This window comes from Dendrobates tinctorius, unplaced genomic scaffold (genome assembly GCF_039654945.1).
Source record: "Dendrobates tinctorius isolate UK_male_01 unplaced genomic scaffold, ASM3965494v1 ptg000011l, whole genome shotgun sequence".
Classification (NCBI taxonomy): domain Eukaryota; kingdom Metazoa; phylum Chordata; class Amphibia; order Anura; family Dendrobatidae; genus Dendrobates; species Dendrobates tinctorius.
The window spans coordinates 121,705,364-121,731,321 of record NW_027361679.1 but is presented as its reverse complement, the minus strand read 5'-3'; the positions used below and the strand labels follow the sequence as shown (position 1 = coordinate 121,731,321).

The 25,958-nt window shown below is 42.3% G+C and overlaps 1 protein-coding gene across 1 annotated transcript in view; it reads right to left on the bottom strand.

The window, feature by feature from the left end:
- GRIN3B (glutamate ionotropic receptor NMDA type subunit 3B) overlaps positions 1-25,958 on the bottom strand; it is a 205,238-nt gene that overhangs the window by 5,659 nt on the left and 173,621 nt on the right. The window contains exon 7 of the mRNA XM_073547024.1: positions 15,659-15,726. Within this exon, the coding sequence (XP_073403125.1) occupies positions 15,659-15,726 (68 nt within the window). The remainder of the gene's footprint in view (positions 1-15,658; positions 15,727-25,958) is intronic.

Below are 25,958 nucleotides of genomic sequence, written 5' to 3'. Positions count from 1 at the left end.
ATAGTGAGCAAGGCTGAAAAAAGACATTTGTCCATCGAGGTCAGCCTATATTCCGTCAGCATAAATCCCCAGATCTACGTACTTCTAAAGAACCTAATAACTGTAAGATACAAGGAATTTCAGATTCTCACTGCCCTAACAGTAAAGAATCCTCTTCTATGTTGGTGGAAAAACCTCTCCTCCAGACACAGTTAATTACCCCTTGTGACCGTCACACTCCTCGGTATAAACAGATCCTTGGAGAGATATTTGTATTGTCCCCTTATATAATTATACATGGTTATTAGATCACCCCTCAGAAGTCTTTTTTCTAGACTAAAAAATCCTAATTTTGCTAATCTCTCTGGGTATTGTAGTTTCCCCATCCTCTTTATTAATTTTGTTGCCCTCCTTTTGTTTTCGCTCTAGTTCCATTATATCCTTCCTGAGCACCGGTGCTCAAAACTGTACACAGTACTCCATGTGCTGTCTCACCAGGGATTTGTACAGAGGCAGTATAATGCTCTCATCATGTGTATCTAGACCTCTTTTAATGCACTCCATGATCCTGTTTGCCTTGGCAGTCTCTGTCTGGCACTGGTTGCTCCAGGTAAGTTTATCATTAACTAGGATCCCCAAATCCTTCTCCATGTCAGATTTACCCAGTGGTTTCCTGTTCAGTGTGTAATGATGATATTGATTCCTTCTTGCCATGTGCATAACCTTACATTTATCATTGTTAAACCGCATCTGCCACCTTTCGGCCCAAGTTTCCAACTTATCCAGATCCATCTGTGGCAGAATACTATCTTCTCTTGTAGTGACTGCTTAACATAGTTTTGTATCATCTGAAAATATCGATATTTTACTGTGTAAACCTTCAACCACATCGTTAATAAATATATTGAAGAGAATAGGTCCCAACACCGACCCCTGCGGTATCCCAACATTCTCATTTTGTGTACCAACCTCTTGCGTGGCATGGTACCAAATGCTTTGGAAAAATCAAGATATTCCAAGTCCAATGACTCACCTTGGTCCAGTCTAGAGCTTACCTCTTCATAAAAACTGATTAGATTGGTTTGACATGAGCGATTCCTGATAAATCCATGCTGATATGGAGTTAAACAGTTATTCTCATTGAGATAATCCAGAATAACATCCCTCAGAAACCCTTCAAATATTTTATCAACAATAGAGGTTAAACTTACTGGCGTATAATTTCCAGGTTCACTTTTAGAGCCCTTTTTGAATATTGGAACAATATTTGCTATGCGCCAATCCTGCAGAACAGACCCCATCGCTATAGAGTCCCTAAATATAAGAAATAATGGCTTGTCTATTACATTACTTAGTTCTCTTAGTACTCGTGGGTGTATGCCATCTGGACCCGGAGATTTATCTATTTTAATCTTATTTAACTGTTTTCCCACCTCTTTTTGGGTAAGATTGGTGACCCTTTGTCTCTCATTTCACCTGCATTTCACCTTGCATTTCATTTTCCACTGTGAATACCGTGGAGAAGGTGTTTAATATATTAGCTTTTTCCTCGTCATCTACAATCATTCTTTCCTCACATTTTTTTAAGGGGCCCACACTTTCACTTATGATTCTTTTACTATTGATATAGTTGAACAGTTTGGGATTAGCCTTACTCTCCTTAGCAATGTGCTTCTCTGTTTCATTATTGGCAGCTTTAATTAGTTTTTTTAGATAAAGTATTTTTCCCCCTATAGTTTCTTAGAGCTTCAACAGTGCCATCCTGCTTTAGTAGTTTAAATGCTTTCTTTTTACTGTTAATTGCCCCTCTTACTTCTTTGTTTAGCCACATTGGGTTTTTCCTATTTCTTGTTCTTATATTCCCACAAGGTATATACCGCTTACAGTATCTATTTAGGATGTTCTTAAACATTTACCATTTATTATCTGTATTCTTATTTCTGAGGACATTGTCCCTGTCACCCAGATTAACCTGTGGGTGCTGGTCCCAGTACCAAAGGATAAGCTTCAGGCGGCCTGGGAAGGCCCGTACGTTGTACACCCAGAGCTCAACCCAGTCATCTACATGGTCACTCTGGACCACGCTTGGGGTAGGCGCAAGGCCTTCCACGTCAATATGATGAAAGCTCATCAAGAACGTGGAGCCTGCGTCCTACCGGCCTGCAACCTGCCCGAGGACGGGGAGGAAGACCCCCTCCTGGACATGCTGGTCCAAGCTAAGGCCGGCGGGTCCATAGAGGATGTGGAGGTAACGCCTTGCTATCCGCACACCAGCGGTCGTAGTTGTGAGCCACGCTGGAACCATTCCGGGCTGTGTTTACCAACAGACCTGGAAGGACTGAGGTAGCAGACCACGAGGTGGACAGCGGGAATCGTGCCCCACTACGGCAGACATCCTATCGGATCTTGGACGAGGTGCAGCACATAATGCGCCAGGAGATCGATGAGATGTTACAGCTGGCAGTGATTAAGCGGTCCAAGAGCACGTGGGCCTCACCTAAAGAAGGATTGGACCACCCGGTTCTGTGTGGACTACAGGGGGCTCAACGCCATAACAGCCTCCGATGCGCACCCAATGCACGCATCGAGGAGCTGAGTCGGGAATATTGGCAGATTTCCCTGAGCCCCGAGGAACAGGAGAAGTCCGCCTTTATCACCCCTTTCGGACTATACGAGTCCACGGTCATGCCTTTTGGCATGAAGAATGCCCCTGCCACATTCCAGTGGATTGTCAACCACCTACTTCAGGGACTAGAGGTGCATGGTGGCGTAACTGGATGACATTGCCATCTTCAGTTCCACCTTCAGCATCTCCATGGGGTGCTTGGGCGCATCCACCAAGCAGGCCTGACAATCAAGACGGAAAAGTGCAGCAGGAACTGGTGGCAGCAAAGTATTCTGGGGGATTTGGGAAACCCTGGTAGTGACGGAACGGAGGTGTATGTGTGTATTTCCTGCCTGAGACTCTGGACATACATAACGCCCTCACTGCAGAGTGCCCAATAGCCAGTACATGGCAAGGCAGTCTTTCTGGCGACAACTTAACCTAGGTCCTAGGTATAGTTCCCTGATTGACCAGAGGGTAAGAGCATGCTGAAATTATACCACAAATGCAACTCCAGTCACTGGTGTGCACCATCCCAGAAATGCTACTCCAGTCACTCAGAAGAGGCGCTAAATTCATTAAGTGGTGTGCTGCACTCTCTATATCAGGTAGATTGGTGTGCGCTATACCAGTCTTGATTAATTTGCCCCATAGAGTATATTAAATACCACACCAAAAATATTTTTTCCATTTGATTATGGTGGACTGAAAGGTATTTTGGAATCCAAGACTGCATATCTTCATATAATTAAAAGCATGCACTGTTGCAATATACTCATCAGATGCCAAATAACATGGCACAAAATCATTGCTGAAATTGTTTTGCAAGAATGGTTTTTTTATCTATAAGCACAGAAGACCTGTGGCTACAAAAATGCTATGGAAAGGAAAAAGCACACATTTACCAAGCACCAACACATCTCATTATGCAAGCTTATTTATTACTAGTTGGTGGCCCGATTCTAACGCATCGGGTATTCTAGAATATATATGCAGTTTATTTTTTGCACCCCCCAATCCTGATATGTATGGTTCTCACCCCCAATCCTGATATGTATGGTTCTCTCACCCCCAATCCTGATATGCATGCTACCCCTCAACCCCCTATCCTGGTATGCATGGTCCCCTGACCCCCCAATCCTGGAATGCATGGTCCTCTCACCCCCCAATCCTGGTATGCCTGTTCCTCTCACCTCTCTTTCCTGGTATGCATGGTCCATGGTCCCCTCGCCCCCCAATCCTGGAATGCATGGTCCTCTCACCCCTCTTTCCTGGTGTGCATGGTCCTCTTACCCCCCTTTCGGGGTATGCATGGTCCCCTCACCCCCAAATCCTGGTATGCATGGTCCCCTCACCCCCCTTTCTTGGTATGCATGGTCCCCTCACCCCCCAATCCTGGTATGCATGGTCCCCTCAACCCCCTATCCTGGTATGCATGGTCCCCTCACCCCCCAATCCTGGTATGCATGGTCCCCTCACCCCCCAATCCTGGTATGCATGGTCCCCTCACAACCCTTTCCTGGTATGCATGGTCCCCTCACCCCCCAATCCTGGTATGCATGGTCCACTCACCCCCCCATTTCCTTGTATGCATAGTTCCCTCACCCCCCTTTCCTGGTATGCATGGTCCCCTCACCCCCCTTTCCTGGTATGCATGGTCCTCTCACCCCCAATCCTGGTATGCATGGTCTCCTCACCCCCCTTTCCTGGTGTGCATGGTCCCCTCACCCCCCTTTCATGGTATGCATGGTCCCCTCACCCCCCTTTCGTGGTATGCATGGTCCCCTCACCCCCCTTTCTTGGTATGCATGGTCCCCTCACCCCGCAATGCTGGTATGCATGGTCCCCTCACCCCCCTTTCTTGGTATGCATGGTCCCCTCACCCCGCAATGCTGGTATGCATGGTCCCCTCACTCCCCTTTCCTGGTATGTATGGTCTCCTCATCCCCAATCCTGGTATGCATGGTATCCTCACCCCCCAATCCTGGTATGCATGGTCCCCTCACCCCCCAATCCTGGTATGCATGGTTCCCTCACCCCCCTTTCCTGGTATGCATGGTCCCCTCACCCCCCTTTCCGTGTAGCCGCGACCAATCAGCGTCGCGGCCCTCTGTCCGCGACCAATCAGCAACGCGGCCCTGTAGCCGCGACCAATCACTGCTGCGGCCCTGTACAAAAATAATATTAAAAAATAAAAAAAAGTTATTCTCACCTTCTGACAGCCTCCTGTCTTCTTTCCACGCGCCCGGCCTCACGCTCCCAGTAATGCTTTGCGGCTTAGACCGCTGATGACGTCGGTCTTCTTTATCGCTCTCGCGAGAGTGACGATGGTCTTCTTTCTCGCTCTCGCGAGAGTGACGTGATCAGCGGTCTAAGCCGCAAAGCATTACTGGGAACGCGAGGCCGGGCGCGTGGAAAGAAGACAGGAGGCTGTCGGAAGGTGAGAATAACTTTTTTTAATTTTAATTCTCTTTTTTAGAGATTAAGGCCTGCGCCTGCCGCTGATTGGCAGCCGCGACCAATCAGCGGCAGGTGCAGCTTACCGTTACAAACAGCTGCGCCTGTCGCTGATTGGTTGCGGCCTGGGGGGGCCTGGCGGCCGTGACCAGTCAGCGGCCCATGATTTCGGTTATAGACAGACACGATAAGGCGTTTATATATATATATATATATATAGATTATATAAGGGCCTTCGGCTTGGTCTCGAGCTATGGCGACTTGATGGATGAACTCTGAAAGATTGATCTTGTGCAAGCCTAGATAGGTCCGCCAGGGTCTTCTCTGCCATTATCTGGATTGTATCAAGCCATTAGGTTGTTGGTCTTCCTCTTCATCTTGTTCCTTCTATTCTTTCAACCATGATGTCTTTTTCCAGTCATTGCTCTCTTGGTATGATGTGTTCAAAGAAGGCAAATCCTAGCATATTTATTATTGTTCGAGTGAGATGTCTGGCTTGATTTGTTCCAAAATTGATTTGCTTGTTCTTTTTGCCATCCATGGTATTGTTAACATCCTTCTCCAGCATCACATTTAGAAGGTGAAAATTCTTATTCTGTCTTGCTTCTTTATCGTCCAGGTTTCACATCCTTATATTACCTCAGAAAAGACCAAACTATGTATGAGCCATGGCTTCATCACTAATGAAATGTTCATTGAACTGAAGACCATGTCCACTGACTTCATTGATGATTTGCCCATAGCTTTTCTCATATTGACTTCCAGTGTCATTGATGCATCTTTAGTTATCATCGATCTGAGTAGTTTGAAGTCCTTTACCACTTCCAGTTCATCGCTGTCCATCTCAAATGTGTCCCGGTCATACCTGGCAATAGTCAACATCTTTGTCTTCTTTGTGGTGAGTAGCAGTCCCATGGTCGAGCTTTTCATCTTGACTCTCCATAATAAGTCCTTCATCCCATTTAAGCTTGATGCTATTATTGTTGTATTGTCTACATATTTAAGAATGTTGATGATTCATCCAGCAATTTTGATTTTTTTGGCAAAACCAGGCTTTCTGAAAATAGCTTCTACATATAAACTGAAGTGAAATGGTGACATGATGCAGACTTGCCTGATGCCTCTCTCTGCTTTGAATCGTGCTGTGTTGCAGTGTTCCGTTTGGACTGGTGCTTCTTGGTTGATATAAAGTTTACTAATGAGGCTGATCAGATGGTTCGGCACACCCATATCTTTCATGGCAGTTCAAAGTTTCTGGTGATCAACACAGTTGAAAGTTTGGGAGTAGCCGATGTAGCAAAAATAAATCTTGTTGTATCCTTTGGCCTTTTCCATTATTCAAGTAATGTAAATAATCATATTTCTTGCTCATATGCCTTTTCTGAATCTTGCCTTCTCCTCTGGCAGCTCTTTGTCAAAGTAAGGCTGTAACTGTCTTTGTAGGATTTTCAATAGTATTTTGCTAGCATGAGGTAAAAGCGCAATAGCCCAATAGTTTCGACAATCGGTAGCAACTCCCTTCTTCATAATAGGCCATTCAATTGGGCCATTCGCCAGTTATCCATTTCTGTTGACATCGGCGTGTGATGACATCAACTGCTGCTTCGGAAGACTTTATTAGCTCTACTGGAACACTGTAACATCCTGCCGCTTGACAGAAGCTTTATCGCAGCATCGACCTTCCTTAATCTGTTTTGGTTCAGTTAGTTTGTTCCCATTGGCGTCGTTCAACGTGCCCACCCTAGATTAAAACTTTTGTTGTATCTCTTTGATCTTTAGGTTTACCTTCCCGATTTAGCCTCTCAGATGTTCTCTTTCAAGCTCTGTACATATGTTTTGATAATAAAGTTCTTTGGCTATTCGAATGGCTCTCTTTAGTCTTTTAGTGATGTTGTCTGCATCCTGCTTGTTACCTTTTGCCATTTGCCTTTCTACGATGATCTTTAGGGTCTCTTCTGTTAACCATGGCTACAGTTGTCTCTTGTGCCTCTTTTTTCATTGTCTTACTGGCTTTTTCATTAATAATAGTCTTTATATGTGTCCATAATTCCTCGGTCTTTCTTTCATCCATGTCCAGTGATGTAAATTAGTTGAGCATGCCATTCGAAAAAACTTCAAGTAAGGTAGGTTGGAAATGGTCTACTATCTAGTCTATTTGCATACCTTGACTCTAATTTTCACTGTCAGAAGTTCTTGATCTGTTCCTCAGTCAGCTCATGACCTTTTTTTTCATGGTTATGCCTCCTCAGTATCTGTTGTTGGTGAGTAGACTAAAGCCCCCGTTACACATAGCGATATCGCTAGCAATATCGCTGTAACGTCACCGATTTTGTGACGTAGCAGCGATATTGCTAGCGATATCGCTATGTCTGATACTTACCTCCGACCGGCTCCCCCGCTGCTCATCGCTGGTCGCGCGAGAAGGTCCTGGATCATTTCTCGTCGAGCGCTTCCTGCTGGGCTTCCTGTGGCGCCGGCGAGCTACGCGTGGACGCGGGCGGGAGGACGTCAGGATCGCTGCGTCTGACAGGTATGTAGCGACCCCAGACCCTTGCTATGTCGCTGGTGAGATCTGCCTGTGTGGCAGCTCACTAGCGACCACTTAGCGATGCACCACATTGTTGTCGGGATCACTGGTGCATCGCTAAGTGTAACGGTACCCTTATATAACTGTCACATTGTTTGGCGCTTCTTGTAGGCATATCAAGATGACTCTCACTTACTTCATTGTACTTCAAGACTTTGCAGGATAATCTTCGATTTAGAATAAAAGTGACACAGTTTCCTCTTCGATTATCGTTGCCAGAATAGTAGACCCAATGTTCATTTGACTGGAAATGTCCGGATTGAGTCCATCGTAATTTGCTAATTGCAAGTAGGTCGACTCCTGTTCTGTCCATTTTAGCTTTGACGATGACGAGTTTGTCTTGGTTCTTGGTTCGTACATTCCAATTTCTGAACTTTATAATATCTCTACTGCTTTTGATTTTCCCTATTGAACAAGCGATATCAGCACCAAGACGTCCTTGAGACTTTCATCCTGGCGCATCATGAGCACTATCCATACTCATGTCAACCACCTGTTCAGTAGCTTGTTGAGTGCCTTCTGACCTAGGAGTGCATCTTCCAGCACTATCTTGAATTCCATTAGTCATACTTTCTATCAAGTTTTCTTAGCATATTATGAAATTAGATTGTCAGGCATTTCTTCTGTACTAATGTGGTACTCATGAAGTAGCCACACTGAATCACCATTGTATGTTGTCAATACAATCCGCCTCTTCGCACAACGTCCTGATGCTGATGCTGGCTCTGGGCAGCATGCTTAGTCTGGCACCTTAGTTGAATTATACTCTCACTGTGCGGCTGTTTACGATAGTACACCCAAAAAGGACAATTAGAAGCCTTGAATGCCACATGGGGAAGAAAAAAAACCACATGTGAGTTTGCATCACAATGCTCTGATTTATCTTTAAGAGTACACAAACATTTTAAAGCTATGCAGCCAAACCAGATCTCCCACTTTGCACTGATGAGGGGCAGTACCCCGAAACACAGTGTCTGCAAATGGAGATTCTGGTTTGGCTTTTATCCTAAGTCATGTAGCTAGGCTCGTTAAAGGGTCAACATTGACTTTTAGGATTGCTACCCCTAATAGGTGGCACTAGCGTTCTAGTCCTCTTCCTCTCTGAAGAGACAATTTGCATAATAAAGCTATGCATGACATGACAGTCGTCTACATTGTAAATTGTCTGAATTGCAAATCCAGTACTACATTAAAGCCCAGCTAAAGCTAAAGCCAGAGTTGCACGACGATTTTAGAATTTATATATATGAGCAAAAAAAAATCTGTTTTGAAAAGTTCCTTTGTCATGTTCAAATATAAGTTTGGAGTCAGGTGCATCTATCAGAATTACTGCCGAAGAAATTTTTTTCGGGTACTTGTTAATAATTTTTACATACAGTTGTGCTCACAAGTTTACATACTCGGGCAAAATTTTTGCTTTCTTGGCCTTGTTTTGCAGAGAATATGAATGATAACACCAAAACTTTTGCTCCACTCATGGTTAGTGGTTGGGTGAAGCCATATATTATCAAACTACTGTGTTTTCTCTTTTTAAATCATAATGACAAGAAAGCAAAAATTCTGCAGGGGTATGTAAACTTTTGAGCACAACTGTGTAGTTTACTAGTTTTGTATTGGTATTCCTTTGTAAAGGGTCAGAATGCCCTGATCTCATATCTGTTGATTAGCATAACTACTCAGCAACTGGATTTTTTTTAGAATCTTATCACATAGAGTGGAGTAGGCAGGGATCACATTGCGTTAGGGGCAATCCACTAGCGGGATCCGTTAGATAGCGGCACTAACGCTATCTAACCGATCCGTTAGCGCACCCATTGCCCTCAATGTTAATAACGCATACTAACGCATGCCAAAATCGGCATGCGTTAGCAAGTATGCGTTATTTCATGATGCACCCTTGAACGCTGCTTGCAGCATTTTTGGGTGCGTTGGCAATAACGCACAGCAAACGGACCCGTTCGCTGTGCATAGGACAGTATGGGCTAACCCATGGTAGCGCTTGGTACCGGAGCGCTACCATGCGTTAACGCATACCGTTAGCGCTAGGTGCTAAAAGATGTCAAAAATTACATCAGCGTTAGCGCATCCGTTTAACGGATCCGTTAAACGGATGCCCTAACGCATTGTGAACCTAGCCGAACTGGTATGAAAACCAAGATTTAGAAATATGTAAATATGTTGTGTAAATATTAGACAACTTTTCTAAATAACCTTTCATAGAATAAGTGATATAGGTATGATATTTTTGTCACCTTAAAGCGGTTGTCCATAACTTTAATATTGATGGTCCATCCTTAGTATAGGTCATCAATGTCTCATTGGTGTGGGTGTGACACCCGGCACCCATGCTGATCACTTGCTCTTGGTTTCGGCGGCGGATGGAACTGTCAAGTTACAGAGCTACAGCATGAAGCTCCATTTATTGTATCATGCAGAGACGGCTCCATGTTTTCTTGGGCCCCGGGTGAAAGAGTCTCAGTGGGCACCTTTAACACATACCTCGATTCATGATGCACAGATAAGAAATATAGGTACAGTACAATGACAAATATTTCACTAACTTCTTACATTACATGAGTGACATCTATTGTAAATTTTACAATAGGTCAGAAACCCACGAGTCCTAGCCACACACAATGCGTGCACTGGGAGGAGTTAAAAGACTGCAGTCACACAGAGTGACTGCAGACTTTCATTTTAGATTGGACAGTATAGTCCCCAATACAGTATTATGGGTACCACACAGTCCTCCATACAGTATTATGTGCCCCATATATTGCTCCATACAGTATTATGGGCAACACAGTCATCCATACAGTATAATGTGCCCCATATATTGATCCATACAGTATTATGGCCACCACATAGTCCTCCATACAGTATTATGTGAACAACATAGTCCTCCATACAGTATTATGGGCACCACATAGTCCGCACTTAAATATTGCTCTATAAGTATATTGGCCCCATATAATACTCCATATAGAATAATGGGCCCCAAATAGCATTCTACACAGTTTAATGACCCAATATACTTCTCCATGCAGAATAATGAGCCCCATATATTACTCCATAATGTATAATGGGCCCCATGCAATGCTCCATACAGTATAATGGCCCCATATAATGCTCCATACAGTATATAATGGCCCCATATATTGCCCCATAAATTATAATGGGCCCCATTTAATGCTCAATACAATATAATGGCCCTATATAATGCTCCATGCAATATACACTCACTGGCCACTTTATTAGGTACACCATGCTAGTAAGGGGTTGGACCCCCTTTTGCCTTCAGAACTGCCTCAATTCTTCGTGGCAGAGATTCAACAAGGTGCTGGAAGCATTCCTCAGAGATTTTGGACCATATTGACATGATGGCATCACACAGTTGGCGCAGATTTGTCGGCTGCACATCCCTGATGCGAATCTCCCGTTCCACCACATCCCAAAGATGCTCTATTGGATTGAGATCTGGTGACTGAGGAGGCCATTTGAGTACAGTGAACTCATTGTCATGTTCAAGAAACCAATCTGAGATGATTCGAGCTTTATGACATGGCGCATTATCCTGCTGAAAGTAGCCATCAGATGTTGGGTACATTGTGGTCATAAAGGGATGGACATGGTCAGCAACAATACTCAGGTAGGCTGTGGCGTTGCAACGATGCTCAATTGGTACCAAGGGGCCCAAAGAGTGCCCAGAAAAAATTCCCCACACCATGACACCACCACCACCAGCCTGAACCGTTGATACAAGGCAGGATGGATCCATGCTTTCATGTTGTTTACGCCAAATTCTGACCCTACCATCCGAATGTCGCAGCAGAAATCGAGACTCATCAGACCAGGCAACGTTTTTCCAATCTTCTACTGTCCAATTTCGATGAGCTTGTGCAAATTGTAGCCTCAGTTTCCTGTTCTTAGCTGAGAGGAGTGGTACCCAGTGTGGTCTTCTGCTGCTGTAGCCCATCTGCCTCAAAGTTCGACGCACTGTGCGTTCAGAGATGCTCTTCTGCCTACCTTGGTTGTAACGGGTGGCAATTTGAGTCACTGTTGCCTTTCTATCAGCTAGAACCAGTCTGCCCATTCTCCTCTGACCTCTGGCATCAACATGGCATTTCCGGCCACAGAACTGCCGCTCACTGGATTTTTTTTCTTTTTCGGACCATTCTCTGTAAACCCTAGAGATGGTTGTGCGTGAAAATCCCAGTAGATCAGCAGTTTCTGAAATTCTCAGACCAGCCCTTCTGGCACCAACAATCATGCCACGTTCAAAGGCACTCAAATCACCTTTCTTCCCCATACTGATGCTCGGTTTGAACTGCAGGAGATTGTCTTGACCATGTCTACATGCCTAAATGCACTGAGTTGCCGCCATGTGATTGGCTGATTAGAAATTAAGTCTTAACACACAGTTGGACAGGTGTACCTAATAAAGTGGCCAGTGAGTGTATATGCTCCCATATAGTGCTCCATATACTATGTAATGACCACCCTAAATATTGCCGATACAGTATAATAACCCCATATATTGCTCCATACAGTATATTGGCCCCATAAATTGCTCCATAGAGGATAATGGCCTCATATATTACTCCTTACAGTATATAATGGCCCCATATAGTGCAATGTGCCATACAGTACGTATAATGGCCCCATATTATGCTCATACATAAAAAAAATCAAATACTCTCTTGTTCCCCTCTGCTCCAGTCTCTTCAACGTCTGACATTACGCGCTCTGCCTTGAGATGTCAAAGAGTCACTGAATAGACTCTGAATTGAAGATGCTGAATAGACTGGAGCAGCGGGGAATGGGGAAAGGTGAATATTTGAGGGGGAATGGTGCCAGCACTTTTACCGTGCCCTCCCAACTCACGGGCCTCATAGCCTGCGAGAGTCACTGATTGCAAGTGGGCCCCATTTGTCCAGTGCCCCTGTACTTGCCACTTGCCCGGCTGCGCTGGGTGGTGACACTCGCTCAGGTTTTGGGGCTGCTGCCGAGTACTGTATATACAGCCCCTACTGATTTAACCTTTTCACAATGAGGCCAATTTCCGCTTTTGAGTTTTAATTTTTCCTCCCCTTCTTTCGAGAACCATAGCTTTATATTGTTGATGGAGCTATGCTGTGCAGCTCCGTAACTTGTTAGTTCCATCCACCATCGACACTGAGAATAGCTGATTGTTGGGGGTCGCACCCCCACTGACCGGACCAGTTCTGTGGAAACTGTTTGGGTAAGAATACAAGGACAGAACAATGGAAAGGACACCATTGTAGGCATTTACTACAGGCCGCCTGTGCAAGCTGAAGATATGGATGAACTCTTTATGCATCAAATGGCCAAGTTCTCCAAAAAATATGACATAGTTGTCATGGGAGATTTCAACTATCCAGACATTTGTTGGGAATCTCTCTCAGGCAAAACTAACAGGTCAAGGAAATTCTTATCCTCTCTTGCTGACAACTTTATCTTCCAAAAGGTAAGGGAGAAAACAAGGGGAACTGCTACCTTGGATCTAATCCTTATAAACAGGGAGGAAATGGTTGAGGAGGTAAAAGTGGCTGGGACCCTAGGAGGTAGCGACCATGCTATTTTAGAATTTTGGATAACTAGAGGCGGAAGACCTGTGAAGACTCAGACGTCAAGGTTAGATTTCAGAAAGGCAGATTTTAAGGGATTCAGAAAGAGAATTGGAGGGATCCAATGGCTGGATATCCTTAAAGACAAAAATGTCCAGGAAGGATGGGAAATCTTGAAAAATGAAATTCTCAAAGCACAATTGTTAACAATTCCGAAAAGAGGGAAGAATAGGAAGCATTTAAGGAAACCAGGATGGATGAACACAGAACTTAAGCACATGCTAAAAAGGAAGAAAAAAATGTTTATAAAATGGAAAGAGGGAGGCATATCTAAAGAAGAATATAATGCTGTCTGCAGAACCTGCAGGGCACAAATCAGATTAGCTAAAGCTGAAAACGAATTGAGGCTTGCAAGAGATGTCAAAAGCAATAATAAAGGATTTTGGGGATATGTCAAAAGTAAAAGAAAAGTCAAAGATGCTATAGGATTTTTACAGGATGAAAATGATGAAATGGTAAGACAGGATGTTGAGAAGGCTGAACTTTTAAATTCCTATTTTGCATCTGTTTTCTCTCAGAAAGGAAATGTAACATCAACTGTTATTCACTGTCCTATTAAGGGAATAGAAGAATCCAGGATATCTATAAACAGAAAGATAGTGAGGAAACACTTAGCTAACCTAAATGAATTCAAGTCTCCAGGTCCAGATGAATTACACCCCAGAGTACTGAAGGAGATAGCAGAAGAAATTTTTGAACCCCTCTCCATAATCTTTGAAAATTCTTGGAGAACAGGAGAAGTGCCAGAAGACTGGAGAAGAGCAAATGTTGTTCCTATCTTCAAAAAGGGGAAGAAGGTGGACCCAGGCAACTATAGGCCGGTGAGTCTGACTTCTATACCAGGAAAGATCTTTGAACAAATTATTAAACAACATGTATGTCAATACCTGGATAAGAATGAAGTGATTAAACAGAGTCAGCATGGGTTTGTAACTAATAAGTCATGTCAGACTAACTTAATTTCCTTCTATGACGGTATCACTGATTGGGTGGATCAAGGAAATGCTGTAGATATAGTATATCTTGACTTCAGCAAAGCATTTGACAAAGTCTCTCATACAATCCTTATTGAAAAAATGACTAAGTATGGAATGGACAAGGCAACTGTTAGGTGGATTCATAACTGGCTTAGTGATCGGACCCAAAGAGTGGTCGTAAATGGCTGCACATCCAGTTGGAAGAATGTCTCAAGTGGGGTACCACAGGGCTCTGTCCTCGGCCCTGTATTGTTCAACATCTTTATCAACGATTTAGATGAAGGAATTGAGGGTAAACTGATTAAATTTGCTGATGACACAAAGCTAGGAGGGATAGCTAATACTAGAGAAGAGAGAGAGAGGATTCAAAAAGATTTAAATAAACTGGAGAAGTGGGCAGCAACTAACAGAATGGTTTTTAACAGGGAGAAATGCAAAGTACTAGATCTGGGCAATAAAAATGAAAAAAGCATATATAGAATGGGAGGAATAGGGCTAAGTGACAGCACATGTGAAAAAGACTTGGGTATACTAATAGATCACAGACTGAATATGAGTCAACAGTGTGATGCAGCAGCAAAAAAGGCAAATGCAATTCTAGGATGTATTAACAGAAGCATACAGTCTAGATCACGTGAAGTCATTATTTCCCTCTACTCCTCTTTGGTCAGACCTCATCTGGAATATTGTGTCCAGTTTTGGGCACCACATTTTAAAAAAGACATCAACAAACTGGAGCAAGTTCAGAAAAGAGTGACCAGAATGGTGACCGGTCTGCAAACCCTGTCTTATGAGGAAAGGTTGCAGGATTTGGGAATGCTTAGTTTGCAAAAGAGAAGACTGAGAGGAGACTTAATAGCTGTCTACAAATATCTAAAGGGCTGTCACATTGTAGAAGGATCAACTTTATTCTCATTTGCACAAGGAAAGACTAGAAGCAATGGGATGAAACTGAATGGGAGGAGACACAGATTAGATATTAGAAAAAACTTTTTGACAGTTAGAGTGATCAATGAGTGGAACAGGCTGCCACGAGAAGTGGTGAGTTCTCCTTCAATGGAAGTCTTCAAACAGAGGCTGGACAGACATCTGACTGGGATGATTTAGCGAATCCTGCTTTGAGCAGGGGTTGGACCAGATGGCCCAGGAGGTCCCTTCCAACTCTACGATTCTATGATTCTATGATTCTAATTAATTATCCTAAGGATTGGTCATCAATGTTAATGTAGTGGATATCCTCTTTAACACCTTCATTTGAAATCATATCATGTCTATTTGACATGATGAAACAAAGGTGACACTATCAGTTGCAGTAGAGTGTTACCGGAATAAGTACTTTTGCATTTAGTCGAGTGTGAATATTAATTTTCTTCTCTATCTAGAGACATAATAGACAAAAACCTACCGTTTGTCAGGTTTTGTGAGCTTCACATCTTGGTCTTCACCAGCCATGTTCAAAGCCCAATGTATTCTCTGTGAATAAGGACAACAAATACGTCATCGTACAGAAAGGTGTAGTTTTTATTTTATAAGATTTTATTTTATTGCTAAGTTATCCACCAACCTTTTGCCACAACACTATCATAATACAAAAAGTGTATATATAAAATGTTACTGATATTAACTTTTTCACCCAGAAGACGGTTTTCACCTTCCAATTTCATTTTTCAATTACGACCAGTGTCACTTTATGAGGTAATAACTAGTGATGAGCGAATTTCTTCTAAAAATGATCGCAAAATATAAAATAGGCACGAATATGGCACATTGGGATTTGTGATTGGAAGCACAATTTTTTTTAGAAAATTGGAAATAACCAGAAACATTCTGTAAAAAGTGCGGGAAAATATTTGCATTGCCATTAAAGTATTTTGAGCACTTTGAGCACCGGTCAGCCGGAGCATGCACCCCGACTGACCAGTGATGAACTCAGTGACGTCAGCAGAAGACACAGAGGCTGTGCAGAGTCCCTGCCTGACCTGAGGTGAACTCAGGAGCGTGAAAATGTTCTAAAACGTTCCCACGCTAATCAGTTCATCTCCGGTCAGCCGGGGCGCCTGCGCAGACAGGTTTTCCTTCATTCCTCCGTGGTTTACAGCTGGGCCGGTAACATTAACACCGCTCCCAGTTGTAAACTATTTAACCCCTTCAGATGGATTGCAGCGGGGGACATGACTGAATGGCGGAGAGGTATGGATAGTGTTGCTTTTTAAAACATTTTTTTTACAGGAGAACGATGGCTTCAGTTGGATTGGCTGTGTAATAAATTTGGTCAAAAACTGTGTGTCATTATTTCATTAAAATATTTTCTAATTAATGTAAGTGTGTATTTTTTAACCCTTTCATACTATTGGATTAATAGTGAATAGGTGTCTTATTGACACCTCTCCATTATTAACCTGGCTTAATGTCACCTTTCAGTTGCAAGGTGACATTAAAGGGAATCTGTCACCCCATTTTCGGCCTATAAGCTGCGGCCACCACCATCAGGGGCTTATCTACAGCATTCTGTAATGCTGTAGATAAGCCCCCGATGTAACCTGAAAGAGAAGAAAAACAAGTTAGATTATACTCACCGGGGGCGGGGCGGGTGTCACCTTGTCATTTAGTGGTGTGGTGCCATTTTTCTGTGATTTGAGCTGTTGGCCAGTTGCTACAGTAATTCAGCATGTCATGTCTCACCTTGTTATTTTGTGCATCAGACGTGTTGGATTTTTCAGGGTTTTTGCGTGATTGCAGACAGTGTCTTTCCTTTCCTGTCCTGTTATAGTCAGTTTGGGCCCCATCATTTGCTCAGTCTATTTTTATGCCTGCGTTTGTGTTTTCATCTTGTCTCACCGACAATATGTTTGGGGGCTGTCTATTCCTTTGGGGTCTGCAGTTTAGATTTCACCTTTCTTGCTTTAGGCTGAGTTAGTTCTCCGGCTGTGCCGAGGCGTCTAGGTCATCGTAGGTACGCTCCACGGCTACTGCTAGTTGTGTGAATTGGATCAGGGGTCTGCAATCCGCTTAGTTACCAACCTCTCTGGTTTTCTGGTGGCTTAGCCTGGTCCTGCTATCCTCCTCGGTGGCCCATTCATAACAGATGGACCCTTTAAAGGTATATCCACCTGGTATTAATATTGCACACTTTTTTAGCACCTTGCACTGTATGGTTTAGGCTATTTGCCTAGATATATACTTTTTTTGCACTATGGCACCTTGATTATTATCATATTATGCATTCCTTCTTTTAAAATATGCACTATAATATATCTTTTTTGTTGTCACACTTGATTTAAAACCTTGATATTTTTACTTGGTCTATATAATACCACTGGTGGCGTATATCTATTCTATTATTTCTAAACACTGTTTTTCTGTGATTACTTTGTATCTTCGTTAATACTGCACCCACACACACAAATGATACACCATTTGAAAGATAAACTTGCCCCCTTTCAGCAAGAAAATAGCCAAACAAACCACACATCCACAATTTGATCACAAAATACAGTTTATACATTAATTTTCATAAACCTGCAGTAAGGAAAAATGACATGCAGGTGGCACCACAGTACCCAAAAACACACTTCCACAAAGCTGCTTACAGACATCACAAACAAATCCAAACATTTGCCTTGGAGGCTTTCCAGCTTGCCGAACTGCTTGCCCAGCCTATTTTAGCAAAATTGGAGGATTGCACACTTCACTGCAGGTGAGGCACAAATGCAAACACATTTGTAAACATGCACTGCCTATTGAATTGCACACTTGATACATTCATACTCCACCCACACAAATGATACACCATTTGAAAGGTCAAATTACCTGTAGGTGGTAGCACACTACTGCAAAGCATACTACCACAATCTGCTTACAGACATCACAAACAAATCCAAACAATTGCCTTGGGGTCTTTCCAGCTTGCTCAAGTGCTTGCCCAGCCTATTTCAGACACATTGGAGGATTGCACACTTCACTGCAGGTGAGTCACATATGCAAACACATTTGTATGCATGCACTGCTTTTTAAGTGATTACTCCACCCCACACACACAAATGGTGAGTCACATATGCAAACACATTTGTAAATATGCACTGCTTTTTCACTGATTACTTCGCACCACACACACAAATGATACAACATTTGAAATGTAAATTTGCTCCCTTCAGCAAGAAAAGAACCAAACAAACCACACATTCACAATTTTATCACTAAATACAGCTTAAACATTCATTTTCATAAACCTGCAGAAAGACACAATGACCTGCAGGTGGCACCTCAACTGGAAGACATTTTTTGGCCTCTACTTATCAAGCCAGTTTATTGTATTACCGATCTACATATATAAATACCTGTCTGTGTTCATCATCTCATGAAATACATTTACATTTGACCAGCTTGCTTTTTCTGAAATTGCCTGTGCCCCCGAAGACCAATGTGCGAAAATTTAGCACGGGCCAACCTAGTATGTATAAAAAGATTTTTAATCTCTTTTTGGGTCTTCCATTGATGTATTTATAAAATATATTGATTGTTACAATTTTATGCAATGGTTTATGCGTGCACAGGCACTTGTTTTTAATATACATCTACTCTATTGCCAATGTATATAAATAAAGATATAGAATATATCCCTTGTCTGATTAATATTTCTCTGGATTATATGCTTTGGTGTATTTCTCTTTTTCATATCCCACACTGTAATTTTGTGGCGGTGAAATTAAGCTGTCTGCAGATCTCATGTACATTAAAAAAAATGTTTTTTCTGTTGCTAAACTTAATACAGCCCGCCATATCCAATGTTGTAATTTTGTGATGGTTAAATTGTTCTGTGCGTAGACCTGTTGCACAGTAAAACAAAAAAACTGAAGGCAGTTGCTAACGTGATTCAGCATGCCATATATCACCTTGACATTTAGTGTCGCTGAAATTCAACTGTCTGCAAAGCTCATGCAGATTGAAAAACAAAAATTTTTTCGGTTGCTAAATGTTATACAGCCCAATATATCTCACCTTGTGCTTTAGTGGCGGTGAAATTATTGTATGTGCAGAGCTGTTGTGCATAGAAAAAATATATATATTTTTTTACAAACGTGATACAGAAGGCTAGATCCGAGTGTTAAATTGTTTGGAGCATATTTTCTAGGTTATACAGGCCTCATCCACACTGAAAACAAATTTGTTCAGTTACTAACATGATACATTAGGGGAGATCTTCATTTGAAATTGTTTTGAGCATCTAGTCTATGTTATACAGGCCTCATCTACACAAAAAGAAAAATTATTTTTTACTAACGTCATACAGTAGGGTAGGTCTCACTTTGAAATTGTTTGGACTATCTGGTCTATGTTATACAGGTCTCATCCACAGCCAAAAAAAAAATTATTTGGTTACTAACATCATACAGTAGGGTAGATCTCACTTTGAACTTGTTTGGAGCATCTAGCTATCTTATGCAGGCATCATCCACACAAAAAAGAAAATCTTCTGTTATTAATGTCATACAGAAGGATAAATCTCTCTTTGAAATTGCTTGTAGCATCTAGTCTATTTTATACAGGCCTCATCCACAGAAAGAAAAATATTTTTTTTCTGTTACTAACTTTCTAAAGTAGGGTAGCTCTCAGTTTGAAAGTGTTTGGAGCATCTAGTCTATTTTATACAGGCCTCATCCACCCAAAAAAAAATTTCTTCTGCTATTAACATTCTTCAATAGCTTGGAGGATTTCCCACTTCATAAAACATAACCTTTAATCAGTCATTAAAACGTGAGATAACACAATAGACACAAAAACAAACAAGATAAAGTGCTCATGCAAATCAGTGCTCATTAAAAAATGGTTTGGTCTCACCACTGATAACGGACATGGCAATCCCGGTCTATTTTCAGATGTATCCTGCCGGGTAGTGGATCCAATTGAGGAGAAGTGAGAGCATAGAGGGAGAGGGGTATGAGTATGCAATATTTCCCTATACTCCCTGTCGTGCCCCGGTATTGCTCCTGTCCTCACAAGGACAGGCCCCTAGTGGACCCTATAGTGACACCCCCAATGATGAGGGGTTAAATGCTCAATGCTGAGCACTGATATGCACGAGCACTTTATCTTGTTTGTTTTTGTGTCTATTATGTTGTCTCAGGTTTTAATGACTGATTAAAGGTTATGTTTTATGAAGTGGGGAATCCTCCAAGCTATTGATGATATCTAGCCCCTGAGGGTCTTTTGTATGGTAGTAAGAATCTTACACCATAGCTGATTTTGTTATTAACGTCCTACAGTAGGGAAGATCTCACTATGATATTGTTTAGAGTATCTAGTCTATGTTATTCAGGTCTCATTCACACACAAAAAAATTTATTCTGTTACTAACATCATACAGTAGGCTAGATTTCACTTTGAAATTGTTTGGAACATCAAGTCTACGTTAAACATGTCTCATCCACAGCAACAAAAAATTTCTTCTGTTACAAACGTCATATAGTTGGGTAGATCTCAATTTGAAATTGTTTGGAGCATCTAGCCTGTTATACATGCCTCATCCACACAAAAAAAAATTCTTTGGTTACTAACGTCATACAATAGGGTAGATCTCACTTTGATATTGTTGGAATCATCTACTCTATTTTATACAGCCTCATCCACACACAAAAAAAATATTATATTACTAATGTTCTACAGTAGGGTGTTGTGAGTTCATTTTCCCCTTCACCATTGAGGTCTGATGAACTCCCTCTTCTGGTGAAGGAAGGTAGTGAGGCTGATTACCAAGCATCTGGGCAGGATTATGATGACTGGGTGATGGGAATTGCTGACTGGATATAAGGCAGCCGACGCCCTTCTGCCTTGCTGGTGATCTCTCTGAGAGATTCTAGGAGACCAGTCTGCTTCCTGCTCCTCAAAAGCTAAGTTTTCTGCTCTGTTTTTTGCATTTGTGTTTTGGTTTTGTTTTTCCTTGTTTTTCTGGATTTCTGCCATTCCCTGCTGGGGTGTGCTGTATTCCTTTTTGCTCTGTATTCAGAAAATACCTGAGTACTGATATAGTCTTTTTGAAGCCTAGCGTCTTCAGGGCTTTTTTCCCTATCAGCTGTTGGCTCTTGTTTTGATAGGGTTTTGGCGGATTACAGACAGCAGCTTTTCTATCCTGTCCTATGTAGTTAGCTTGGGCCCCATCATTTGCTCCGCCTATCTTTCTATCTGTGTGAGTGTTTTTTCATCTTGCTTCACCGTCATTATATGTTGGGGGCTGCCTATTGCTTTGGGGTCTGCTCTGGGGCAGTTTAGATTTCCCTTTCTGTCTTTAGGCTATGTAGTTCTCCGGCTGTGATCGAGGGGTCTAGGGCACCGTAGGAACCCCCCACAGCTAGGTTGTTGATATGTTCAGGGGTCTGTGATCCGATAGCTGCCAACTTCTCTGGTTTTCTGGACTTAGCTAGTATTTCTGTTTTTGCCTCCTACGGTGACTCATTCATAACAGAATCACCAGCCATACCGCAGATCCTAGGGTACTCAATAGCAGGAAAGAATTGTAAAAAAAAAAAAAAAAAGTATGTATATTTTTTCCTCTATATCTCTGAGGCCGTAGGGGGAATTTTTTTCCTCTCAATGGAGATAAAGCAATTGTCTGATCGTGTGGAGCAGCTCGCTGTGGAAGTGCGGGGAATTTCCGCCTACCTTGCTCATTCACATGCTGCTGAACCAAAGATCCCTACTCCTGATGTGTTTTCTGGGGATCGGTCTAAATTTTTGAATTTCAAAAATAATTGTAAATTATTTTTTGCCTTGAAGCCTAACTCGTCAGGGAGCTCCGCGCAGCAGGTTAAAATTGTCATCTCGTTGCTGCGTGGCGATCCCCAGGATTGGGCGTTTTCTTTGAAACCAGATGATCCTATTCTGACGAATGTGAACGCATTTTTTCAAGCCTTGGGGTTGTTGTATGACAAACCTAATGCTATTGATCAGGCTGTAGTTAGCTTGGGCCCCATCGTTTGCTCAGCCTATCTTTCTATCTGTGTGAGTGTTTTTTCATCTTGCTTCACCGTCATTATATGTTGGGGGCTGCCTATTGCTTTCGGGTCTGCTCTGGGGCAGTTTAGATTTCCCTTTCTGTCTTTAGGCTATGTAGTTCTCCGGCTGTGATCGAGGGGTCTAGGACACCGTAGGAACCCCCCACGGCTACTGCTAGTTGTTGTTGATAGGTTCAGGGGTCTGTGATCCGATAGCTGCCAACTTCTCTGGTTTTCTGGTGTTAGCTAGTATTTCTGTTTTTGCCTCCTACGGTGACTCATTCATAACAGTAGGGGAGATATCACTTTGAAATTGTTTGGAGAATCTAGTCTGTTATACAGGCGTCATCCACACACAAAAACATTTTTTCTGTTACTAATGTCATACAGTAGGGGAGACTTCATTCTGAATTTTTTTGGAGCATATCTTCTTTGTCATACAGGCCTCATCCCCACTCAAACAATTTTCTTCTGTTAGTAATGTCATACAGTAGGGGAGATCTCAGTTTGAAATTGTTTGGAGCATCTAGTCTATGTTATACAGGCCTCATCCACACACACACAAAAATTTCTTTTGTTACTAATGTTCTACAGTAGAAGAAATCTAGCCTGGGCCTTTTTTGACACCGCAAAGGATGAGCCAACTCATGTAATCTGCTAACATTGCAAAAAAACTGCATGAACATGTATGAACCTTCACATGTGCAATCAACATGCTTTATTCTGGGAATACTACTGTGCTGAAATGCAGACCAGCAGACCAAACTGTTATCAAAGGTGCAAGATCCGAGGAACAAATGGAGGAGGAAGAGGTGATTGACAAGCAACTGTCAGATGAAGAGGATAATTCTCCCCTCACTGTTGTTCATGGTTGGCGGGAGGGGATGGTGGAAACAAGCATTATTGTTACCCATCCACCAGCACAGCATGGGCTTGGACCTCATGATAGAACACGACATATGAGTGCCTTCTTGCTGCACTCTCTGCAACATGATCCCTGTATAGTTGTGATTAGGAATACTGCTGACTACTGGGTTGCCACTTTGTTAGATCCAGGTTATAAAACCAAATTTTGTCAGATGCTTCCCGCCCTAAAACGGGACGCACAAAAGCTGGAGTATCGAAACAGGCTTTTACACAACCTTAAGAGAGCTTTTCCCCAAGACAGTAGTGAAGCACACATTTCACATTGCAGCTCTAGACTTCCATCCTCAGGCACATCAATTTGTCAACGCCAAAACATTAGCCACAGCAGAAGTGATCTAAGTGAAAGAAACAATTTCTTTGAGTCCTTTGACACTTTTTTTTAGACCAGCTCCTTCACCAGCACAACAGAGTCCAAGTCTTACATGTGGTGAAGGAATGGAGAGGACGGTGCAGGAGTATCTAGAACTGAATATCAATACCATCAATAGGGTTTGGACCCTTTTACATTTTGGTCTTCCAAAATGGATGAGTGGCCTGAGCTTGCCTTACACGCCTTGGAAGTTTTATCGTGCCCGGCAGCCAACGTTCTCTCAGAACTTGTCTTCAGCTCTGCTGGTGGTGTCCTGATGGATAAGCGCAGCCAGCTGTCACCTGAAAGTGTAGACTGCGTAACTTTCATCAAGATAAACAAGTCATGGATCTCCAAGGACATTTGCACCCCAATCGCAGACTAAGTGATATTGCATTTTTTAGTGTGATGCATTAATGTCACGTAACTGCACTCTGTGATATCTTTAATGTGGCTTCTGTGCCTGCTGTGGCTGCTGCTGCTGATGTTAACACAAATTTGTGGAAATGTGAACAGTCATGGTTGTTCTACATCTGCTGGGTTAGCTGTAGTGGAAGAACGTAGGTCCCAATTTTACTATTTCTATTCTCGTGACATTTATTCCACTTCGGTGGTGTCAGGTCCTCATTTTTTAAAATGTGAACATTCCTGTTTGGGTGTCCATCTGCTGGATTGGGCATAGTGGAAGACCTCTCGGTCCCTATTATACTACACTGTGTTCCAAATTATTATGCAAATGATATTTTTCTATGATTTTCCTAAATAGTCGGTACAAATGACAGTCAGTCTAATAAAAGTCATCACCCGTTAGAGTATACATCAAATTTTATTGAAGAAACCTCCCAATGATAACAGTATAATCTCCAAAATGAATAAAAACTCAAATTGCACTGTTCCAAATTATTAGGCACAGAAGAATTTCTAAACATTTGATCTGTTTTAAAGAACTGAAAATGCTCATTTGTGGAATTTGCAGGAGGTCACATTCACTGAACAAAAAAGCTATTTAACTCCAAAACATCCTAACAGGCCAAGTTACATGCTATCATAGGAACCCTTCTGTGACATCACCTTCACAATTCTTGCATCCATTGAACTTGGGAGTTTTTGGAGAGTTTCTGCTTGGATTTCTTTGCATGAAGTCGGAATAGCCTCCCAGAGTTGCTGTTTTGATGTGAACTGCCTCCCTCATAGATCTTTTGCTTCATGATACTCCAAAGGTTCTCTACAGGGTTGATATCATGGGAAGATGGTGGCCACACCATGAGTTTATCTCCTTTTATGCCTATAGCAGTCAATGACTCAGAGGTATTCTTTGCAGCATGAGATGGTGCATTGTCATGCATGAAGAGGATTTTTCTCCTGAATGCACATTTCTGCTTTTTATACCATGGAAGACAGCTGTCAGTCTGAAACTCTATATACAGTACTTTGCAGAGGTCATTTTCACACCTTCAGGAACCTTAAAGAGCCCTACCAGCTGTTTCCCCATGATTCCGGCCCAAAACATGACTCCTCCTCCTCCTTGCTGAAGTCGCAGCCTTGTTGGGACATAGTGGCCATCCACCAACCATCCATCTGGACCATCCAGGGTTGCTCGACACTCATCAGTAAACAAGACTGTATGAAAAATAGTCTTCATGCATGTCTGGACCCACTGCTACAATTTCTGCTTGTGAACACTTTTTAGGGGTGGCCGAATAGTAGGTTTATGCACCACAGCAAGCCTTTGAAGGATCCTACACCATGAGGCTCGAGGGACTCCAGAGGCACCAGCAGCTTTAAATATCTGTTTGCTGGTTTGTAATGGCTTTTTAGCAGCTGCTCTCTTAATCTGATGAACTTGCCTGGCAGAAACCTTCCTCATTCTGTCTTTATCAGCACAAACATGTCTGTGCTCAGAATCAACCACAAATCTCTTAACAGTACGATGGTCACGTTTAAATTTTTGGGAAATATCTAATGTTTTCATCTCTTGACCAAGGCATTGCACTATTTGATGCTTTTCAGCAGCAGAGAGGTCCTTTTTCTTTCCTAAATTCCTTGAAACCTGTGCCCTGCTTAATAATGTGGAACATCATTCTTAAGTAGTTTTCCTTTAATTGGGCTCACCTGGTAAACTAATTATCACAGGAATTTGAGATTGATTTCAGTGATCCAAAGATCCCTGATACACAATGAGTTTATTTGAAAAACAAAAAATTACATCTTTATGACACTTAAATCCAATTTGCATAATAATTTGGAACGCAGTGTATTTCTACAGTGGTGAAATTGATGACACTTAGGTATTGTCCACCACTAATTTTTGGAAATGTGAACACTCCCGGTTGGGTGTCCATCTGCTGGATTGGGCATAGTGGAAGACCTCTCGGTCCCTATTATACTATTTCTACAGTGGTGAAATTGATGCTACTTTGGTATTGTCCACCACTCATTTT